At 33.2% G+C, this 21,081-nt stretch overlaps 1 protein-coding gene across 4 annotated transcripts; it reads left to right on the top strand.

The window, feature by feature from the left end:
* Positions 1-113: 113 nt before the first annotated feature.
* On the top strand, positions 114-18,587 carry LOC128986748 (TBC1 domain family member 15-like). Of its 4 annotated transcripts, none has more exons than XM_054407257.1 (13): positions 114-296; positions 3,740-3,835; positions 4,230-4,353; positions 6,386-6,487; positions 7,709-7,904; positions 9,103-9,296; positions 10,520-10,767; positions 11,780-11,978; positions 12,456-12,673; positions 14,007-14,204; positions 15,045-15,161; positions 15,569-15,782; positions 17,611-18,587. In XM_054407257.1, exons 1-13 carry the CDS (start codon positions 270-272, stop codon positions 17,619-17,621), a joined length of 1,944 nt encoding a protein of 647 aa, XP_054263232.1. In that variant the 5' UTR covers positions 114-269; the 3' UTR covers positions 17,622-18,587. The 4 variants fall into 4 exon arrangements, with proteins under 4 accessions (XP_054263232.1, XP_054263231.1, XP_054263230.1 ...); XM_054407256.1 differs by having other exon boundaries at positions 15,569-15,841; XM_054407255.1 differs by having other exon boundaries at positions 15,569-18,587.
* The last annotated feature ends 2,494 nt before the right edge of the window (positions 18,588-21,081 follow it).

Here is a 21,081-nt window from a genome sequence, read left to right as displayed (position 1 = left end):
ATACTGATAGCTTTTCTTTACAGCTGATAGAGTTTGTTTTGTAATAATGTTTTCGACGTTTTCGTTTTTGCAATGCTGACTGCTGAGTCAGAGTGGTCACAGGTGTCATGTCGTTGTTTTGTCATTCTACTGTGTAGTAAAATAAACAAGATTTTGAGAATCCGAAGTGATTAAAATATGAATAGTTTCTCATTAATTGCAGGAAATTAAAATTCAGATATTCGTGAAGATATTTACTGCTAGTGTCTCATCTTTTATTGTTGACAGAAATGGATGATTTCAACGAACAAGGAACTGTGAGTATTTATTTCACAAAAGTTAAGTTATTTGCATGAATGGTCGTTTTAAGTTTAAGTGTCAGAAAGTTGTTTTGGGTCTAAATTAGTAAAGATTTGTCTTAAATATAAACTTTTAATAACTGTAATTGATTTATGTAAGTGGTACGGTCCTAACCAGCAACTTAGACCTGCTTGGTAGCCTACCTATGTGTTTCATCATACTTTACTTAGGTATTGTTTCCCAGGGCAATCTAAATAGCCTACCTAGAGAATTCAGCTATTCCAAACGTGTGTGCTTTTGATAGTAGCCTATTGTAAATCGTGGAGAGTATCCGTCATAATCTAATTAAAGTTTAGAGTTAAAAAAGTAGGGCTAACTTAGGACCAGATACAATAACAGGCTACTGCCATCGAGGTGAAAGACAACACCGTATCAAGTTACGGTAACTTAAAATAATAATATATTTGGGTACAGTTTCTTAACTGGGCTATGCTAATATCGATTGAAACTATCGATTTGATTAGTAAACCTTCATGCGATTTTTTTACCATCAGCAAGCTTGGTTGGTTGGGTTAGGTTATGATAGTTTAATTTTATAATAGGCCTAGATTTATATAAAAATATCGATTATTAATCAATATTTTCAATTCGATAGTTTCAATCGATATTAGCATAGCCCAGTTAAGAAACTGTACCCATATAGGCTATTTTAATAATAAAATATGCAATTTGGGTATTATTTATTCCACATAGCTAGGTGCCCCCAAACGAATTTTTAATTTTGATATCTAACTTTAAAGTTTAAAATGTAGATACACTCAATTTTTCTGCCTAGGTAGACCTATATTTTTAATTTTTATTTCAGTTGATATTTTCTGGGGTGATATTTAATGTTTTTTGCCTCATAAATCCTAACTTATCTAACTTAGGAAATGTTCAATAACTTACACTGTGTCAAAACAGCTGTTGAAGGCTAACTTAGTTAGGCCTAAATCTACACCACGTTGTAGACTACCTTCAAGTTTTTATTCTATTTTTGTGTTCATGCCGTTCACATTTTACTTACACTTTGTTGTTAGGCTATTAATTAAAGAGGTCAAACCTTTGTCTGGTTAGGCCTAACTTACAACCTAACATTACCTTGTTAGACAATCATTAACTTTTTATTAATAGCCCAATGACAAATGGCATTTGAGTTCGGTAACAATCTCGTTTGGAATCGAACCCAATAACCTTCAGATTTGAAGGCGAGCACTTGGCTACCCAGACAATTAAGTTGGTGTTCCAAAGTAATTTATGCTGATTTGTTATGCAGGGTTAGGGAAATGTAAGTTATGGATTGGATACCCTTAAGGCCATGCCACACCGAGTTTTGTCTATCGCATGGGCAAAGGTGCAACTAATTTAAATTTTAAAAGTAGGTTTATTACAGTTTAAAATTGAATTTAACATGTTTCTTTTGTTTGTCGATGTAGGGTATTTTGTTTAGAATTTTCGCTTCACTACTATGTAATCAATTGTTTTCGTGATATGTTTATCACACAGCAAAAGTTCATGATTGTTTACCACGGAAAAAGAATGTTTAGGGTACAGTGCAAATTTAATGTTTCATATCAAATTTGTTATAGGCCTTTTGTTGAGGTAAACAAACAAAGATTTGTTATTGTTTCATCAATTGTTTCAATTTACAACAACCAAAACGGTATAAATGTTAACATAAACATTTAATAGAAGGCAAAAAAATTCCATTAGTTTTGAAATGTTCGTAACTGGATTAAAGAAGTATTCCACTGTAGCCTATGTTTTATTTAAAAAATAACTAAGTTAGTCTTTGTAGTGTAGCAAAAAATAACGTTCAAGACACAAGTGAAAGTGGTTAATTTGTTCTCAAATATGCGGTGAAGTGAATAAAAACTAGCATTTGCTGAAACTAGGTTTTATCCTAGCATTAGCTTAGGCTACTTTGGTGTGAATAAAAGGAGTTAGCAATTAGAAATTAGCAATTAATTTATTCACTTCACCGCATATTTAAAGTTCTTGCACTTCAAACAATAAAAAATAGGTCTCAAATAAAAAAAATAATTACAGTCCACTTTTTCATGTTCAATAACAAACAAATGGAAATTCAATTGCTTCCAAAAACGATTTACAACTTTTAAAAACCCAGAAAGTTTACATGGCATACTAAATAGGTAAGTTAAGACATGTGATTATTATGTAGGCCTAAAACGAATTGTAATGTAACCCAGCTCAAAACACCCGCTGGAGACGTGGCACTTTTTGTCTGGCACGGCTCGAGGTATAACGTCCGCACACGGTAGTCCTGGCTGCGGTAGTGGCGGATGTCGGTGTGGCATGGCCATTAACTTACTCTTAACTTTTCTATAGTTTTAATGCTTGGAAAATAACCTCTGCGCACCGTTTGATAGCCTAAGTTTAGTATAAAAGTTCACTTTTTGGTTTGGTTGGTATGACAATATCCCAGGATCCCGAAATGGTGTATTTTGGTGTAAATTGTAAATGTAAAGCCCCTTCAATGGACACTTTATTTTAAAGGCCTTTAACTAAAAGTACATTTACGTAGGTTCTCTCAAGTTGATTAAAAGGCCATGAATGTGCGGCCACACTGTCATTTATTTAACAAAAAGCTTAAGGTAATCAGTAAAGCAAAAATTAGGTTAGAAAAATAATAGGACCTAAAACCTTTTTCATAGATTGAGGCTTTATTGATGTTTACTATAAAAAAAACATTTCATAAATCAAAATACATATTATCCTGAAGGTTATTACGGTTCATTTAAGAGTCTTTTAGTAAAAAGCCCATTATGCTAAATTTATAAAAAAGTTAACCCTGCCCAATGAAATTATTTCAGTTTGGACAGGGACATTGTGGCATCACCTCTCTATTGGTCATCGAGGCTGAACCAATTAAATTTTTTTTTTACTTAACTACTAATATATTTTTATACAACGGCAGTTTTTTTAAAGTTATTTTAAGGAAGCAATTAAAACTCTAGACGTTTTACTGTTTAACAAGTTGCGTGATTTGCCCCTAGCTTAATGACAAATAGCAACTCGGTCCAGATTCAATCCTCGGAATTGCACCAGGAACCTACAATTTCACATCACGTAACTCATATGCCTACTATTACCTCGTGTCGGTTATATTTGCACATTAGTGACAAGAATTCATTGTTGCGCTATTCATTGTATAATAACTTGTACTGTAAATGAATAATGAATTTGAATTTGAAGAATTTGTTCCTTTTTATCATCTTGGGTCTATTACACAATCAGGTCTTAAATGGTTAAATAACTACACCAACTTTTAAAGATATTTTTAATAAAGAAATAAAGGTCAACTAATGAAACCAAGCATGCGGTACTAATTAAAAAAGTTAATGATTTAGAGTTTGGTGAATACATTTTCCATCTGACGGACATGTCTTGATAATTTCAGGAAATTTTCAGCCATCACGGAGTAATACTTCGTAGTGTGAATGCAAAGGAAGGCGATGATGGCTTCTGTAATGGTACACTCAGCATTGTGCAATACGTAAGTTAAAACTAAACTTAAATGTATCTGTCACTCACAGGAGTCTAAGAGTTTCTCTTTGATGAGCTCAAAACCATTAATGAACAGAAGTTTTTTTATCTTACCATTCATAAACCATGGACCATTAATGGTATTAACTATAAACAAAGAGTGATGTAGGGAGAATAGGAATATTTAGCAATTGCACTAAGTCAAAAGCTTCAGGATGCATAATGACAAAACATTTGTCCACAATCATTTTACAAAATAAACCATTAATATTTTATTCTATTTAATTTAATTTTTTTTCTTTTTGCTACTTTTTACATGATAAGCTATAAGTAAAACCTTACCTATTAGCTAAAACAATAGAAGTCTTGTTATGGATTCAGTTTAAATTGGTGCAATTGTTCAGAGTTTTGGCAAGTGCATCGAATGGAAGCCGATCGAAGTGTCGGAGGTATCAGACTGCCCGGAACAGGATTGGTCTCTTGTTACAACCGTCGGCCAACGAGCTCGTACATTCAGCACTAACAGTGGTGAGTTAGACCCTTCTCAGAAAATAAACATATAGGTTCTTTAATATTTTACCATGCAAACATAGCCTATATGATTTTGAGGATTGCTCCTAGTCCGCATTGTGCATCTTTTGTGCCATAGTGTAAATTGTGGTCGATTCTACTATTTTTACTAACATGACATTTTGAGTTGAAGAGTTTGGCCTACTAATGTGTTTTGTGGAATTTAAATCAACAATTTACATAATCACTGACCAGGGTGACGAGCCAACCTAGAAACTATGAAAACCGGAAACTGCATGTCAATTTTAATGCCCGGAAAAAATTTGTGATTTTTGCAAGGAAACAAGAAATTTTAATTTTAATAACTGCCGAAAAATCGTCCAAAATCACCGATTTTTCATGTGTTGATTCAATAAAGATCGAGATTGTGGGTAACAATAACGAATGTTGGAATTTTGCATTTTGCAATCTTTATTCTAAATCCTAACACACTGTAATGTAAGCCATAAGAAACCAACAATATACCTTTCCTAAACATAAAAATTATATTTTTAGCATAGCACATTTTTGTATTTCCCAAACATCCAATGAAATTTGTTTAAATCCTTTGTTAATTTTCTTCTTTAATATTTTTCCTTCAAATTTTTTTACAGATCAAAATTTTACTAAAATACGATTATGTTACCTATTATTCATAATTATTATAAATTACGATATATATTATAAGTACGGTACTATTCCATTTAACAGCAATAAAGATTTGTAGGAACATGACAATGGTTTTATACGTTGTGATTCCCAGTTCAAATCTAGACTGTTGACATTAGTTGGGTTAAGTGGTGAAGATAATGCCTCATAATCAATACCATTACAATGAATAACGTTATCTTGATTAGAAGTAGGTCAGGCTCGGCAAACATATATTTGGTGATATCTGGTTAGTTTGTAACTTTTCTATAGTTAAGACGAAAACAGTTTAATAAAAATGTTCAACTCTCACCCTCACCTCAAATAAATAATTTTTTAATATACACTCAAGCCACACACTTAACAGCCTAAAGTTGTAATAACAATATTTATGAGATAATCTTACCAATAAAACCATCAACACGATTAGGCAATTATGTTTTATCTCACTCCACTGATGTTCTTGTAAGATTAGGTGAAGTTAACATGAGTTTTCATGAGCAAAAGCAACTGTAATACAAGGCCGCTGGTGTGTGGCAACGTCATGAATATTGCCATAAATAACAGAAATAACAAAAATTTAAACATAAACATTGCTTTCTCCATTATAAATTAGTGCATCAGCTGTTTTGTTTTGACAAGACAGATGTGTTACCACTTTTGTCTCACTGCGGCCTTGTGTTAGAGCCTATGGCAACTAGCCGTCACTTTAATTGTTCTATGGTATCAAACAACAGAAACGTGTGAAGCATGGATTTTTTTTAACAAAACGCAAAACTAATACACAGGTCTATGTATAAAATAATCTTTGTATGGAAGAAAACTGATGAGGGTTGAGATAACCCATACATATCCTTGAATTCTAATGGTGCACATAAATTGGGCAAATTGACTGGTGGTGGTGTCTGGCATGGCTGAGTCCGGTGGTGGTTCCTCGTCTCTTGCACCCATATTATACATTGCAGCTCTGTTTTCAAATCTCTGGGATATAAAATCCAGATATTGAGTTTAGTTTACAACAACAAAATACTGAGATTCATCCTCTTTAAGAAAAGATAATCATTACGTAACAATTGCGTCGATCAATTTAGCCACAATCAGAGTTTCAAATTTGTAAAATTCAGTTGCAGCGTATAATAGGCTCCATTTAACCTAACACTGTGCAATTGGCTAAAAAAAATTGATTTCGCTTTGGTTTTCATTATATAATAACTAAAACTGTTTAATGCTATTAAACTTGAACTATTTATGACACAGAATGCTACGTTTTGAAAACATCGACGAAACCGGACTGAAACTTAGTTTTGAAAACAAAGTTGCAATGTATAGTAGGGTTTTACTGAACTGTTCTGTGATTGGTCAGGTCCATCAGTGTCTCGGATAATCAGGAATCCGTTCCATCACAGACGCCATAGATCAAGACGTCATCACCATAAAAGATTTTATCAATTTGATAATCACATTGGTAAAAATTTGTTTTCTTACTTTAATGACTACGTTTAAGTTAACGTATTCACGCGATATATCATTTTTTGCAAGATTAAAGCATTTACCCTTCCCAGACTGGCGACTTTAATAGCCTACAACGGGCAAAAATTATTAAAATAAAAAATTTATTTTCATTTTTTGTGATTTTTTTATACCTGCATACATCAAATAAACACAATGGAACATCTCATACTATCTAAATAGTTTTTCCCTTGTTTTTATGCACAAAATAAATGGTGCGAATAAGCAAAATACGGTGGATTATATCAGCTGCTTGTCTTTGAAAATATGGCCGTAACAAGGATAGGCAATAAATAAAGAACAATATGTTATCACTATTTCACGCTGCTAGACAGACAACAACTGTAGCTTTTAGCGCCAACAAAGTCAACGTTGTACTACACACTCAACATCGTGGGGTGGGGGAACGCGGGAGAGGGTGGGTGGCGAGTCGCTTTCAAGTTCGCACTGGTTGTGGAGAGCGCGGGGAAGTAGCGCCGTGGTAGCTCGAGACATCTGGGTACTGTAAAAACACCAGCCAGTTTGTCTGAAGATAAGGCGGATATATCTGTCTCCCGTTCAAAACATAACAAACCATATGCAGGTATATCCGCCACCCATCCTTTATTGCCAAAGACTTAGGCTGATATCCCCGTCAAACGTCCGCGAAAGGTTAATGGTTTAGGATGAAATTATGATTATATTATAGTCCACATAAGATGGCTAAAAGTTAAGCTTAACTAGCTTTTGACATTTTAAATATGGATCTTAAATGTAATTCTTATGATTATGATAATATTAGGTGTAGTCTACGATTAATCTTTGGTTACTGATAGTTAAAACTTTGATTTTTATTTAAATTATGTCAACAAATTTAAATTGTATAGGTTACTCAACTTATATTTCTATACCATAATAATTCCTTTAACTGTTAAAACAAGCCATGCAAAGTTCTGTCTCACAATAATTGAAAAAAGTTTAGTAAAGCTTAAGATCCACTAATCACTGAAAACCTCCTAAGACAACATTTCTTAAACACTTAGCCTCCTCATACATAATTTTTCTGTATTATTAAAGCATTTTATGTTGAATTTTTATTTTGACATGTGTCGATTAGGATTCTCTTTTGAGGGTACAAATGTATTCCCACTCCATAACAACAAGTAAGTAAGTTTGATAGATTTCATACCTTTGTCAGGGAGCTATGATGGACAGACGAGGTTGAAGCCGGTTCGTATCGAGATTAGAGAACTGAAGGCTTATCAGGTGAAGAAGCACGGGAGATATTTGGTGCTTATGCAGGCAGACGGCTCGTCACTCAACGCCTTCCACTTCCAGTACGGCAATGCAGACTGCTTCGTCAGTGCGATGCGAGCGATAGTACGCACTCGCAGGTGAGACTGATTGATGAATAAAACACAACCATACATAAATTGACTTAAATAAACTAGGGACCAAATATTATAAAAGTGGGGGGTGGGGGCAAGAAGTGTTTTGTAGCTCTACCACTCTCAGACTAGAGTTGTTGAAATGAAAGCATGGTCATCAAGATTATAGAAAAATAATAGTTTGAGTCGGCTCTGTAACATAGAATAGCTGAACATAGAATAGCTGTCGTGTGAAGATTCACGATACTTGCGGCTGCCATGCCGAGTCTCATGTTTTTAGAAATTACCATAAATCCCTCCAACTCTACCCTATGCCCAGATTCACACTGTGCATCTAGATTATTTGTTTCAACCTTCAGAAAGTTCCTACACCTCTTTGTGAATACTAGATTCAATTAATCCGAAAACTGATCGCTAAAACACATTTCCCAAACAATTCAAATTCCAAATTGTTCTAGAAAAGCAATTAGGCTTATTAATTTTTCTCATACTTATTAGAACGTTTCAAGAAATTAAATTTGAAAATAGAACATTTTTAAATAATCGAGAGTTATACAACTAAAAAATAAGATTTTGGAATATATCTAGAAATTTCATTCTTTCATATGCACTTGTAGCCTACATAATTATAGCCCTGTTGACGAATTTACAACACCCTAAAACTACTTTTGTGCAAATTAAATATTGAGGTAACTGAGACTTTGCTATTATTTTATTCTTAATATTTATAAATATGTTTTTCTTTAAACCAAACAAAGTCAATACATTTTTAGGAATCACAATTTTTAACCTATCCTTCTTTGATTAAAATAAATAATATAGTAATAATCAATATAACATGTTTAAAAAAATTTTGTTTTAATTTACATTAAATAGATATAACTAATTAAAAAGCGTATTGTTTAAACATACTTAGACACATCAAGTTTTTGCATTTCCAGTTCATAGTGTATCATGGTTTACCAATGTGATTCTAAAGACACTTTGGGTGTAGAATTTATAACCCTGAACTTCACTTGCTATCAGCAAACAAGAACCAACCCAGTTCCGATGTTCCTTATCACTTTCCACAAGCAATATCAGTCTTTTGTTTGTTTATATTTCAATTGCTAAGAGTGTTCTGTGATGTGAATGATACTATCTTCAAAAATATAAATAAAGCTTATATCCTTTTTAAGGCAAATTTATAAAATTTTATTTTCAGATCCGCAAGGGATCGCAACTTATACATCGTCTTGGCAGAACGAAATGAGGCGGAATCATTGAACCACTCTTTTGCCGAACTGAACCTCTTTTCAGAAGCTCCGACAGATGTTGTTTGGAAGTTTATGTCAAACTTGAAACACCGACCTTATGAAACAACGATGGAAACGTTTTCAAAACTTACGGATGTGTTTTGTGAGTGTTTAGTTTTTATTTCTAAATATTGACGGTTTGATATTTTTCAAGCATCAAACAAATTTCTTAAGATATAAAAACGTTTAAGTGGAATTATATAAGTTCACCTGGTTGTTTGGATTCTTTTGTTAAGCAAATACTGATTTGGTCTTTTTTATGTAGCAATAGTGAGGTCAATCCAAATTTACTAATTAAGACTATTTTCATCCAACTAATGTTTCTAGTAAACAAAATTACAGTAGGTTTTCTTTTATACTTGTATTTTCAAATAGTGTTTAATCAACTCCGGTAATCCAATTTGATGTCGCCTTCAGAGCGATCGTTAGTATTTTGTATAGTTCACACCAATCCTAATGCTAAGTTCAGATCAAAAGTTGCAAACTATCAAATCGTCAGTTTTGTAACGGGATTTAATCCGAATCGTAACCGGAGTAAACTATTTTACGAAGACGTAAGTTTACCTGGTGTTTGTAGAAGGGAAGAGTCACTTCCCTTATTAATGTTAATGTGTCCCTTGTTAATGCTGGTGAGACCTATTAGTTGCATTAACCAGCTCCGACCTAACCTCTCTGACAGCGAGGGCTGTAGACAAATTTTTGGTCCGTTCTACTTCTTCATCGGTACAGACCAGGGGGAAATTGACTCTGACTTCCCTTCTACAAACACTGGGTAAAGTTAGGTCTTTGTAAAATAGTTTACCCCGGTTAAGATAAAGCCTAAATTTATCCCTCTATAAATTTGACGTGTAACAGTTTATTCACCTTTAACAGTGTCGCTAGTTTTGTTGTTGATTTTTTTTAGGTAAGCCAATACAGAATAAAAATAGTTATCTTCACAATTTGCGTTATTGTTTCTTATAAAAATAGGTTAGGTTATTTTATGTTGCTATCTTTATTTCAGTCGGGAATTGTTACGGTGTGAAGGATTATTTAGTGTTTGTAGGATATAATTATTGGCAATAAGATCAGTGTGATTATTTCTTACACATACAAATAATATTATCATCATCATTTAGTACTAGAATTAATTATTTATTAATTTTAAATAATTATTAATTTTAAATATTTATTTCTCAGAATATATTGACGAACTAAAGATATATGACTGATTCTCTAAAGCTTGCAATATTGGTTCAGATCGCCTAGTGTGGCCTAGCACTTTTCAATATAGCACTTGGTAAAGCGCCCCCCCTAACGCCTTTTTAAGTCTGATTTGACATTTAGTGTACAAGCATCCTGAGCAGCGGCCGGAAGATGAGGTGGTGGACTTGCTGAACCGCAGCCTCAGCTCCGGGGAGATGTTGAGCGGAGTGGTGGAGGGAGAAGAGGACTACCAGATGATCCCCTCCCTGCCCCCTCGTCCAACCATTACAAGAGGACCGCCACTCACAGCCGAGCAGTGGGCGCAGGCCAAGGACGAGGAAGGAGTGATAACAGACCCTGACTGGGTCAAGGACAAAGTGTTCAGAGGCGTAAGTATCACAATACCAAACACAGACAACTAAACAACTAAATCGTAAAACTTAAAATCTAAAAAAAAATTAAATGTTTATTATTCAATTGTAACTTAAATAATTTGGACTCCTGGACCTGACATAATAACAACTATTCTATCTTTTTTCAGGTTAATATTTTAGAGTTTGGTTTTTATGATCAATCCTTCATAAATTTAGTAGGCCTAATAATTATCAGTGTGATTGAAATTGAACTTTGTGCAAAAATAATTGCAGTGCTGTAGGTTGTTTTGTTAAAGGAAAGACTCTAGGCCAGGATTTTGAATTTTTGAATAAGGAGGATATCAGCCTTTCCTACCTTGGAGAATTACAGAGGCAGGCTACAGAACATAGAGAAGAGATTCCTTTATGCTTGACAAAGTCCCCCAAGGGACTAAATATTGTGTATTTTAGTCTCTTCTGTATGTTGTATGGGCGTCCCTGCAATTCTCCAAGGTAAGCTAGCTGATATCCTACCTATTCTACAATTCAAAATAATGTAGAATAGTATGAGAAAGATGGACTTTCTACAATACAGTTAATTGGTACAGGTATGTAAGTACACCATCACTGTGTGTGTATACTTTCTTACTTGGGTACTGTGAAGTATATTCTGTAAAAATTTTCAGTCCTTACCATTGTTATTATTTGAGTTTTTAATTGAAATAATATCAAATAAACATTTCATTTCTACAGAATTTGTCATGAAGAGTGATAAGTGACCTTTTAGGTTAATAACTTATTATTGCAGGGGTTTTTTGAGCGCTTTTTTGCAATGATACATCATGAATTTTGCGTTTGAGTTTACCAATATTATCCGTTTTTTTTTTTTTTTACATTCCAGTATTCCTTACTCCATTCTACATTATTTCTAAGATTATTAACACTGTTTATCATGGTTGGTAAAAAGCAAGTTTCATTTGGTACAGCACTTAAGTTCCAAATACAATTTTGAGAATGTTTTATTTGAAATCACATTTTATTCTGGCAGGGTATCAGCCCCTCACTGCGTCACGACGTGTGGAAGTACCTGCTGGGCTACTACCCGTGGCACGCAACCACTGCGGAACTGCGGGAATTACGAAAGCAGAAGGTGGAGGAATACTTTCGCATGAAGTTGCAGTGGCGCAGCATGTCTATGGGACAAGAGGAGAGGTTCTCCGACTATCGGGACCGCAAAAGTCTCATTGGTGAGTAAAAGGAGAACTTTACACAAAGAAAGGGTACAAAATAAGCTGAATGGTCATGGTCAGTTCAAATTTGGTCGTTGTTGTTGACTGCATCTTTGAACTGGCTAAAATACTTCACACTACAATTCAAGTAAATTGCTTGTACCAAAAATGAATTGCTGCAACACCTCTAAAACTTCAGTCATTGTTTTTGCCAACAACGAGGTCATATCTCAAAGAACAAGATTAATATTGATGGTCTACTTTGGCCATGTAAACAGACCTTCTAGTCTGATAATTGTGGAAAAAGAAGGGTACTGGTTCAATCTTGAGAAATGTCTACGGTATTTTAATTGTTTTTTGTAAGAAAAACGTAATTTGAAGCAGTAAATGCAACAGAATGTATACTTGACGTTATTGTGTAGCCTAAAGTCACGGTGAAAATTCAAATCAAATTTAGTTGATGTATAACTAAAAATAGTACATTTTGTGTTGCAGAAAAAGACGTAAACCGAACAGACAGAACTCATCCGTTCTTTGAAGGAGAGAACAACTCCAACCTTGCCCTCCTGTATGACATACTGATGACCTACGTCATGTACAACTTTGACCTCGGTTACGTACAAGGCATGAGTGATCTGTTGTCTCCGATACTTATCTTGCTGTCCAACGAGGTAGACGCATTCTGGTGTTTTGTGGGCCTCATGGACAGAGTTGTAAGTTTACTATATCTTATTGTACAATGAAGAGTAAGTTACCAACAATATAACTAGTGTCCTATAACTACATAACAGAATATATATATTTCATTAGTAAACTAAAAAATATTTCTACTTATTGTCGGGACCACGTAAGTTTGCAGTTGGTGGCAGCCAATCACAAGACAAGGCTAGTGCGACGTTGCCACATCGCCCATTGACAACACTAACTAGAATATACAAAGCAATATTTTCAAATCAGCTGGTATTATTAGATTTGGCAACACCGCACAGTTCTCATTGGTTCATTCAAAACCATATGGTAAATAGGCTCCTCCCTCAACTGCAAACTTACGTGGTCCCGACAATAGTAAAATATTTCTAAAACTTCTTAAGAGAGAGAGATAGAAAAAACCTTACAAAATCTGAATATGTAAATAAATAAACATTTAATACAAATTCAACCAAGGAACTAACTATTCAATATTTATAATTTATAGAGATGTAGAAGATTCTTCTGTTGAATATAATTCCTTATTTATTAAAATTCTTTCAAAATCTTATTAAAATTTGATGTTTTTTTTATTTTTAAGAAGGTAAAGGTTTTAAACATAAATATTTCCAATTCAAAATATTTTTTTATGTCAAACTATGGCCTTGAAATTTTTTTTTGTCCATAAAAACGTTTCAGTTCTTTGGGATATGAATCCTCATTCTAAAAGATCAAAAAGATAGGACAAGAAATAACTGAAATAGAAAGGTTTTTAGTTCAAGATCAGGCAAAATGAAGTGCACTCCGACTAACTTTGCCTTATTTTTACACCAAAAACGTCATCTTTCAGTTGTTTTCCGTCAGATTTTTTTTTCTTTGTATTGTTTGATAGGGAATTAAAAATGCTAAATAAATTGTTTTTGACTTTTTTTATAAAATAATCCAGTTTTGAGTTACTTAAGTAATACAAATTTTAACAGCTGTCATTAGGAAATTTCTATTCGGACCAATTTTATTACTTTTTCTATAATAGTCTTGTGTACGTTAACTGGCTTACCAAGTTTCATAATAATTGTTAAAACATAAAACTGTATAAAAAACAAAATGGGAGATATCTGGGTAAATATGTATTTTCGGACATACCTTAACATGAACTTCTTTCTTCCTTTTACTATGAGGATTCATTTCCCAAAGTGTTGAACGTGTTTTATGGACACCATGTATAATGTATATGGATGGTTCAGAATATTGTAGATTTTTGGGATGTTTACCTACTTCTTGAAACTAGAATGGGCGAATCATAAAATTTTAATTTGAGAATAATTTGTACAATTTTTTTATACCTAATGTTTGTTACAGTATAGGAACTTTGACATGGACCAGGCAGGCATGAAGAAGCAGTTGTCACAGTTACACAGTCTGCTGGGAGCGGCTGAACCAGAGCTGGCTGGCTATCTGGACCGTCATGACTCAGGCAACATGTTCTTCTGTTTCCGTTGGCTGCTGGTGCTCTTCAAACGAGAGTTCACCTATGATGACATCCTAGTGCTATGGGAGGTAATGTTTTATTTGAATACTTTTCCTTTAGATTTTTTTCTTGCCAAACACAGGTCTAGATGCTGAAGAAACTGAGTTTACAAATACATAACGGAAGGCCTGCGGTTAGTATGAGATGCACTGTGAGCCCTGGTCATTTATAGCCGTGGTACTGACACTGACACACAGTAAAATATGTAACACTTTAAAGGAACATCTTTTTTAGACATTACTGGAGGGTTGGTAATTATTATAGTGGTGTGGATAGGAAGATTTCTGGAGTCTATTCACACCTAATTCTGTCTATTCTGGTATGCTAATTCACACCTCATTAACAGGGGACTTCTGTATTGGTTTGCAACCAATGAGAAGATAGCTTCTGTTTTAAATTTGAACTGAAATTTAAAAAAATGCAAAAAGTCATACATTAGGACATATTTTCAGTGTTTTTGATGTTTTATGACTTATTGTGTATATTTTATACTTGATTCTGCTCTGCAGTACATATAGAATTAGTAAAGATCTTTAATTGTCTCAAGTAAGCCAACTGAGCTTGATTCTGTAAAAAAAAAAAAAAAAAAAAAAAAACATCTGTGAAAGTTTCTTTTCTTGTAGGACAACTCGAAGCACCAAGGACAAAAAATGTACGGTATTTTAAATTTTAGTCACATTTTTAAAATTGTGTAAAAATAATATTAGCTGGCCAATGTATGGCAGTTGTATGTGAGTGTATTGCATTTCACAATTTTTTACTGTTGTGGCCATTGTGGGCAACTCTGATTTTATGAAATTCCTTCTGATGGCAATTGTGTCCAATTGTCTCTTATTTCATTAACTAAATTATTTTTTGTCCTTTTCCAGACTATATTCACTGATCTACCCTGTCCGAATTTTCACTTGCTGCTGTGTGTGGCTATTTTGGACTGTGAAAAAGACATTCTCATCGAGAACAAATACCAGTTCAATGAGATTTTAAAGGTAAAACCTAACCTATTTTATGGTAGTTTTTAGTTTGGTTAACAAGTTTCGTTAATGTAAATACTTGTTGTTACTTGTTATCACTCTCTTCATAATCTTTTATTGTTGTAAAACAATAAGCATTGACAAAGTCATACTATACAGTCAGAGACGGACCTAGTGACCATGATATATTGGAAATAACAATTGTTGAAATGTGGCATTTACTAATGGAAGTGAATACTATTTATAACTAATTAAATTTAACAGTGTTTTTAGAACTGTTTTTACTCAAGCTATTTTGGTAATGTATAAAAACCACCAGTTTTAATTTAACGGTTTTAATGCATGTCTTTGTATCTGTAGTGCTCGTTTGCAATTAACGGTTTATTGTTGATATTTAAACTCACAACCTGTTGTTTGCTCAGCACGTCAACGACCTGTCAATGAAGATTGACTTGGAGGAGATCGTGTGTCGGGCAGAATCCATCTACCACCAGCTAGCTGCGACAAAGGAGTTGCCCCGCAATGTCAAGAGAACCATCGGACTGGCCCCGCCTAGCTCCAGCGGAGACTCTACAGAGGACGAGGCGGAACTTTCGGAACACGACTGTGAGACTGTCCATATACAAGACACGACAGGTGAAGACGCGTTTGAACGCTCCATCAATCTCAACTATCACTAAGGGTCAAATCTTTGGGCAAGTTTGTTCAATTGGAATTAAAATTGTGATTTAGTGGTTTGATTTAATGTAAAAAAATCTAATCTATACTTTTTTGTCAAGATGGAAAAACTTTATTGAGTAGCTGATGAAACAAGAGCGGCAGAAATATTAGGCATCCGTGACCGTGCATGAATTGAAATCAGTATGAAAATCAGTTATGGCCAGGGATGGCCAAAGTCAACATTTCAGTATAAGAATCGAATGGTTTCAATTCAGGCAATTCTAGTTACAACTAATTAGTCCAGGAAACCCAACCCTACATGAGATGCATTTGAAACTGGAGTTTCTTATTATTTTTAACTGGACTGTAACAAGTCTGCACTATAAGGCAGATATCAGGGGAATCTCCTTTGGGATTCCTATGCACTTCATATACAAAGTTATTGGTTTTGTTTTAACCAAGTTAGTAAGTTAATTATTTATCTACTATATAGGCTATGTGTTGATCTTATCTCTACTATGTGGCTTTTAATGTTGTAATTTTAAAACATCACTATTCTACGTTTTATACAATTATAATAATTTTAGTCGAAAGTAAAAATAGTACCAAACATTGATTAGGCTAGGCCTATTTCACCATAAGGACTGCTTTATGGAATACACAGGATTAGATAAAAAGGTAATTTTAATTTTATAATATTATTGTCTTCTTTAGTTTTAAAATGTTAATACAACGAATACAAATATACAGTGTGTAGCCTAAATTAAGGATTGAAACAAATCTGTATTTTTAAAATCGAAATAGGTAGAAATATTCTGTCTGTGGAGTTCGATTCTTAACAAACGTTCCGCAATTTTTTACACCAAAAAAATTGTTTAACCCCCCTAACAAGGTATGGGGTAGGGGGTGACTTATTTTTTGTAAATAGCAACCCCTATTGAGTGACCCCTCATTTTGAAGGGCTTGTCAAAAGAAACACAATGACGCAAACCCGAGGTGAATACCTCACCCCTAGCCAAAATGGCAGGCATTCCAAAATGGGTGCTTTTTCACATAAATCAAATATTGGAATACCCGCCATTTGGGCTAGGGATGAAATATCTACCTTGGATTTGCGCCATTGTATTTCTTTTGACAAATCCTTCAAAATGAGGGGTCACTAAATAGGGGTTGTTATTAAAAAAAATAAATCACCCTCACTCCCTACCCTGTTAAAGGGGTTATAAAATATGGTTGAATAAAAAAAATGCGGAACCTATGTTAACAATCAATTCCACTAACAGAATATTTCTATCTATTTCGGTTTTAAAAATACAGATTTGTTTCCATATTTGTGAAATTGGTGCTTTTTTACATACAGTTAATAAAATTTTGGAATATCTGTCATTTTGGCTAGGGGTGAGATATCCACCTCGGGTTTGCATCATTGTGTTTATTTTGACAAATCCTTCAAAATGAGGGGGTCACTCAATAGGGGTTGCTGTTTGAAAAAAATAAGTCACCCCCTACCCCGTTAGGGGGTTAAAAAAAATTTTAGATGTGAAAAATTACGGAACCTTAGATTTGTTTCAACTTAATTTTTCACACTGTATAACCTTGCTTCCAATGGCTTTTGTTGAACTGTTTTAAGTTGTTCTTTGGTGAAACTATTTTTTTCTAGTTAGGTAAAGATTTAATTTGTCTATGATTTGGAATAGCTTTGGTGATGTCTTACATAGATATAGATTATGTTAAAAGCATATTATTGTTTGTTTTTAAAGATATTTATTTTCAGTTATTTATAAATTTCTTATTTTTGTTGCAGAATGTACGTGAGTTGAAATCTTGAACTGAATTTGATTGTTTGTGCAAGTTAAAATGTAATTTTAATTTGTTACTGTCAACGAAAAGACTTGAGTTTTAAAGTAGTTTTAACACAGGTAATTTTATTTAGCTGGTAAGGTTTGATGAGAAATTTAACTCAAGCCTATGGCTGAATGTAAACTTTTTTTAGAGACAGGCAAGACTGGTATAATTTTGATACATTTTACAAGTTTGGGGTCCAACAAGTTTTTTGTTGACCATCTTTCTTCAGATTCAAACATTATTATTTGAATCGATGGAAATTTTAACAGCAAGAGATGAACTTGATGAAATTATTCATACTTTTTCAGAGAAATCAAATTTCGCTTAAAACTAAATTTAAAAAAAGACTGGCCCTAAAAATTAATTTTTAAATAATTAAAATATTAAATATTGAAAACTAGTTTTGCCATACCTAAAAAGACAAAGATTTACTGGTTCATCTGTGTTTATGACCACACACTATGCACTATTTTTATTTTATAACCAAGTGGAACAAATGTGTCTTACCAACTTTGAGCATAATGCAAAAAATGCTTGTGTAGATTCTTTTTATTAATTTCTGAACCCCAAATTATTTTTTTAGAAAGATCATCAAAGTATGTCTAGCACTTAAAAATTCCTATGAATCAAACTTTGAAATTGAACAATTTTTACCACATTACGGTTTGTTTTAAGTGTATATATTTGTTTGTATTTTTGTTAATATCTAATATATATCAAGATATGAAGTTATTTTCTTTATCATATTCCTATTTTATTGTTACCTATTTCATTGGTGTGTATATTGATGTATATAATTGACAGAATATTTTTATATGGTATTGAGTGCTCCTGAATTATCTTTGTAGTCTTAAGAATAAATGTTGTCAATAGCACGGGGGCCTTGATCGTACTATTTCATATGAGAACTTTGAAATAAACAATTTGTAGACTGAATGTTCGTATTTTGTGGGTCCTTTGTTTACCCAATGATATTTTTGTGTTTCAATACAGGAAGCAGATTTCTAATCCTATTATAAAGTCTGAAGTTATAGTTCCCATGATGTCTGCTAACATGTGAGGAAGCTTGTGTAACATTGACTTAACGTTTCTCTCTTATTTTGGGTGATTTTACAATGTAAGCTTTTGTTATAAAACCAGAGATTATATTGAGGGAGACGTTTTATTTGAAAATATTCAGATTTTAAAGCTACAAATTAGGGTTTTAACAAACTATATTTAACTGAAACTTGGTGTACATTTTAATATGTAGGCCTAAGCACATAGAATAGTAGTACTTTTAAGAAGACCATTCGACTCTTTTATTAGCTTTGTTAAAAAACTAAGCGAAATAACATTGGATTTGTTTTAATTTCAAAACGTCAAATAAACTTGATATTTTAAACACTTTGCTAAATTCGAAATATTTTACAATAGTTATTTTTGGTGCAAAGTGGCACTTAGCTGCAAAAAAGCACGCTGTTGTTTGGTTGGAATACTGGTGTGCAACAAAAAAAAAAAGAGTATGACAAAAAAGTGTGCGGCAAAAGTAAGTAAATGCAATGCAGGAAAAATAAACTTTGAATATTTTTTTTTACTTACAAGAAGTTTTATAATGAGCAATTTATTTATTTTATTCAATTTAAATGTATTTACAAATTAAATATATGTAAAAATGTAGACTCTATTCATGCATATTTACAAATAAATATTTTAAACGTGTTTTATGTTACTCTATTGAATTAATATAATACATTACAATTAATAGATTTAACACTCTTAATATACCACTCTATCAAAGTCAATCCATTGATTAAGGCAAGATTCAGAAAACTGCAATAAACAATGTTATAAAAAACATACATCTTAATACGAGAAGTATTAACCAGTAGTTTTTATAATTATTGTTAAATCAATATTTTTTCTCTATATATAATTTACAGTAAAAATATACATTACCATCAGTTCTACTTACCTACAATTAAAGATTTCTTACATACAATACAAACAATAAACGTTTAACTTTAAAACCAAAACAGATTGTAGCTTTCAGTCTTAATTAACTATTTTATCCTTCATACAGTGATACATTTTGTTAACATAGTAATAAATTTTTGTACATATTTTCTGGATACATTCTCAGATTCATATTTATATTTTAATGGTTTAATTTAACATAGTTTATGTGTTATCCTCCTAATATCTACTTACAACAGATGGCTGAGGTGATATTTAAATAAATGCTTTCTTGGAAACTCGCTATTTAGTTATTTGCAGTTAAATTACAGAATTTCTCTTAAGCGACTTGACTGTTTTGGAAATCACACAAAATCTGGGTCACTGTATGATAATTCCGCACTATATTACCACTGGTATTATCTTTTCAATGTGAAGTAAACAGTATTTAATTTAAATTAACTCGGCAAAGTAGCAATATGACTATCTTTTCAACCATAAAACACATTAGTAGAAAACATAATATTATTAAATAAACTAAACAAACTAAAATACAACTATTCGTAAATATTTCAATAGCTTAGTCAACTAAACAAATAAAGGTATATAACTAAATAACAACAACATTAGTCAAATAAATACTAAACTAAAACAAAACAATAACAAATATACATAACAAGAAGCAGGTCACGCTGTATGACAGTGTTCACATCAATGACATGAGCAGCTCATTCAAGGATGGTCTGGCGTTGTGTACCATCATCCAACGCTACAGGCCGGACCTCGTAGACTTCCACTCTCTCGTGCCTCTGACAACCAAGAACAACCAGCTGGCTTTCGACATACTGGTGAGGGAGCTGGGCATTCCACCGGTTATGACTGGCCTGGAGATGGAGCAGTGTGAAGTACCAGACACACTCGCCATGTTGTCCTACCTCTCTCAGGAATATTTATTAATATTAATATATTAGAACTCCTTGCCGAGAAAGAGTTAAGAAGTTGGAATCGTTGGGAGTTAGTAGAGATAAAGAGCAGAGATTGTTGCCTGAAGTCAGGCGAGGTTCTATGGACCAAGAGTTTTCTGGCCGGATGAAACACATAGAGGACCGATTAAAGGGAGCGTACGACAAAAAGCCAAAAGATCTTCATAGAGCTATCGGAAAAATTGAAAAATCCGATTGGAACGTGAAGGAAATCGAAATAGTATATTACGTTACTAGTCCTGAAAATAAGTGTTTACCGGACGAGTGTGGTCGTTCCCGTGCGAGACGAAGTCGAGTACGGGATTTCCATACGAGTCCGGTACACACATTTTGGACGAGTTACGTACGATAGTTTACGCCATACTACTTAATCCGTACAAATCCTTATATATTTCCACCAACTAAAGGACTAAAAATCACTAGTCATGAGAGGTTATGTTTTTGTTTATAACCACTAATTGCCACGAAAATACAGTATAATCAGCTGATTGGTGTCCGGTAAAACTCATTGC

Source organism: Macrosteles quadrilineatus, unplaced genomic scaffold (assembly GCF_028750875.1).
Source record: "Macrosteles quadrilineatus isolate MER2022 unplaced genomic scaffold, UCM_ALF_1.0 Scaffold_2__2_contigs__length_208266976, whole genome shotgun sequence".
Classification (NCBI taxonomy): Eukaryota; Metazoa; Arthropoda; class Insecta; order Hemiptera; family Cicadellidae; genus Macrosteles; species Macrosteles quadrilineatus.
Note: the sequence above shows the minus strand (reverse complement) of the source record. Positions and strands in the feature narration are given on the sequence as shown.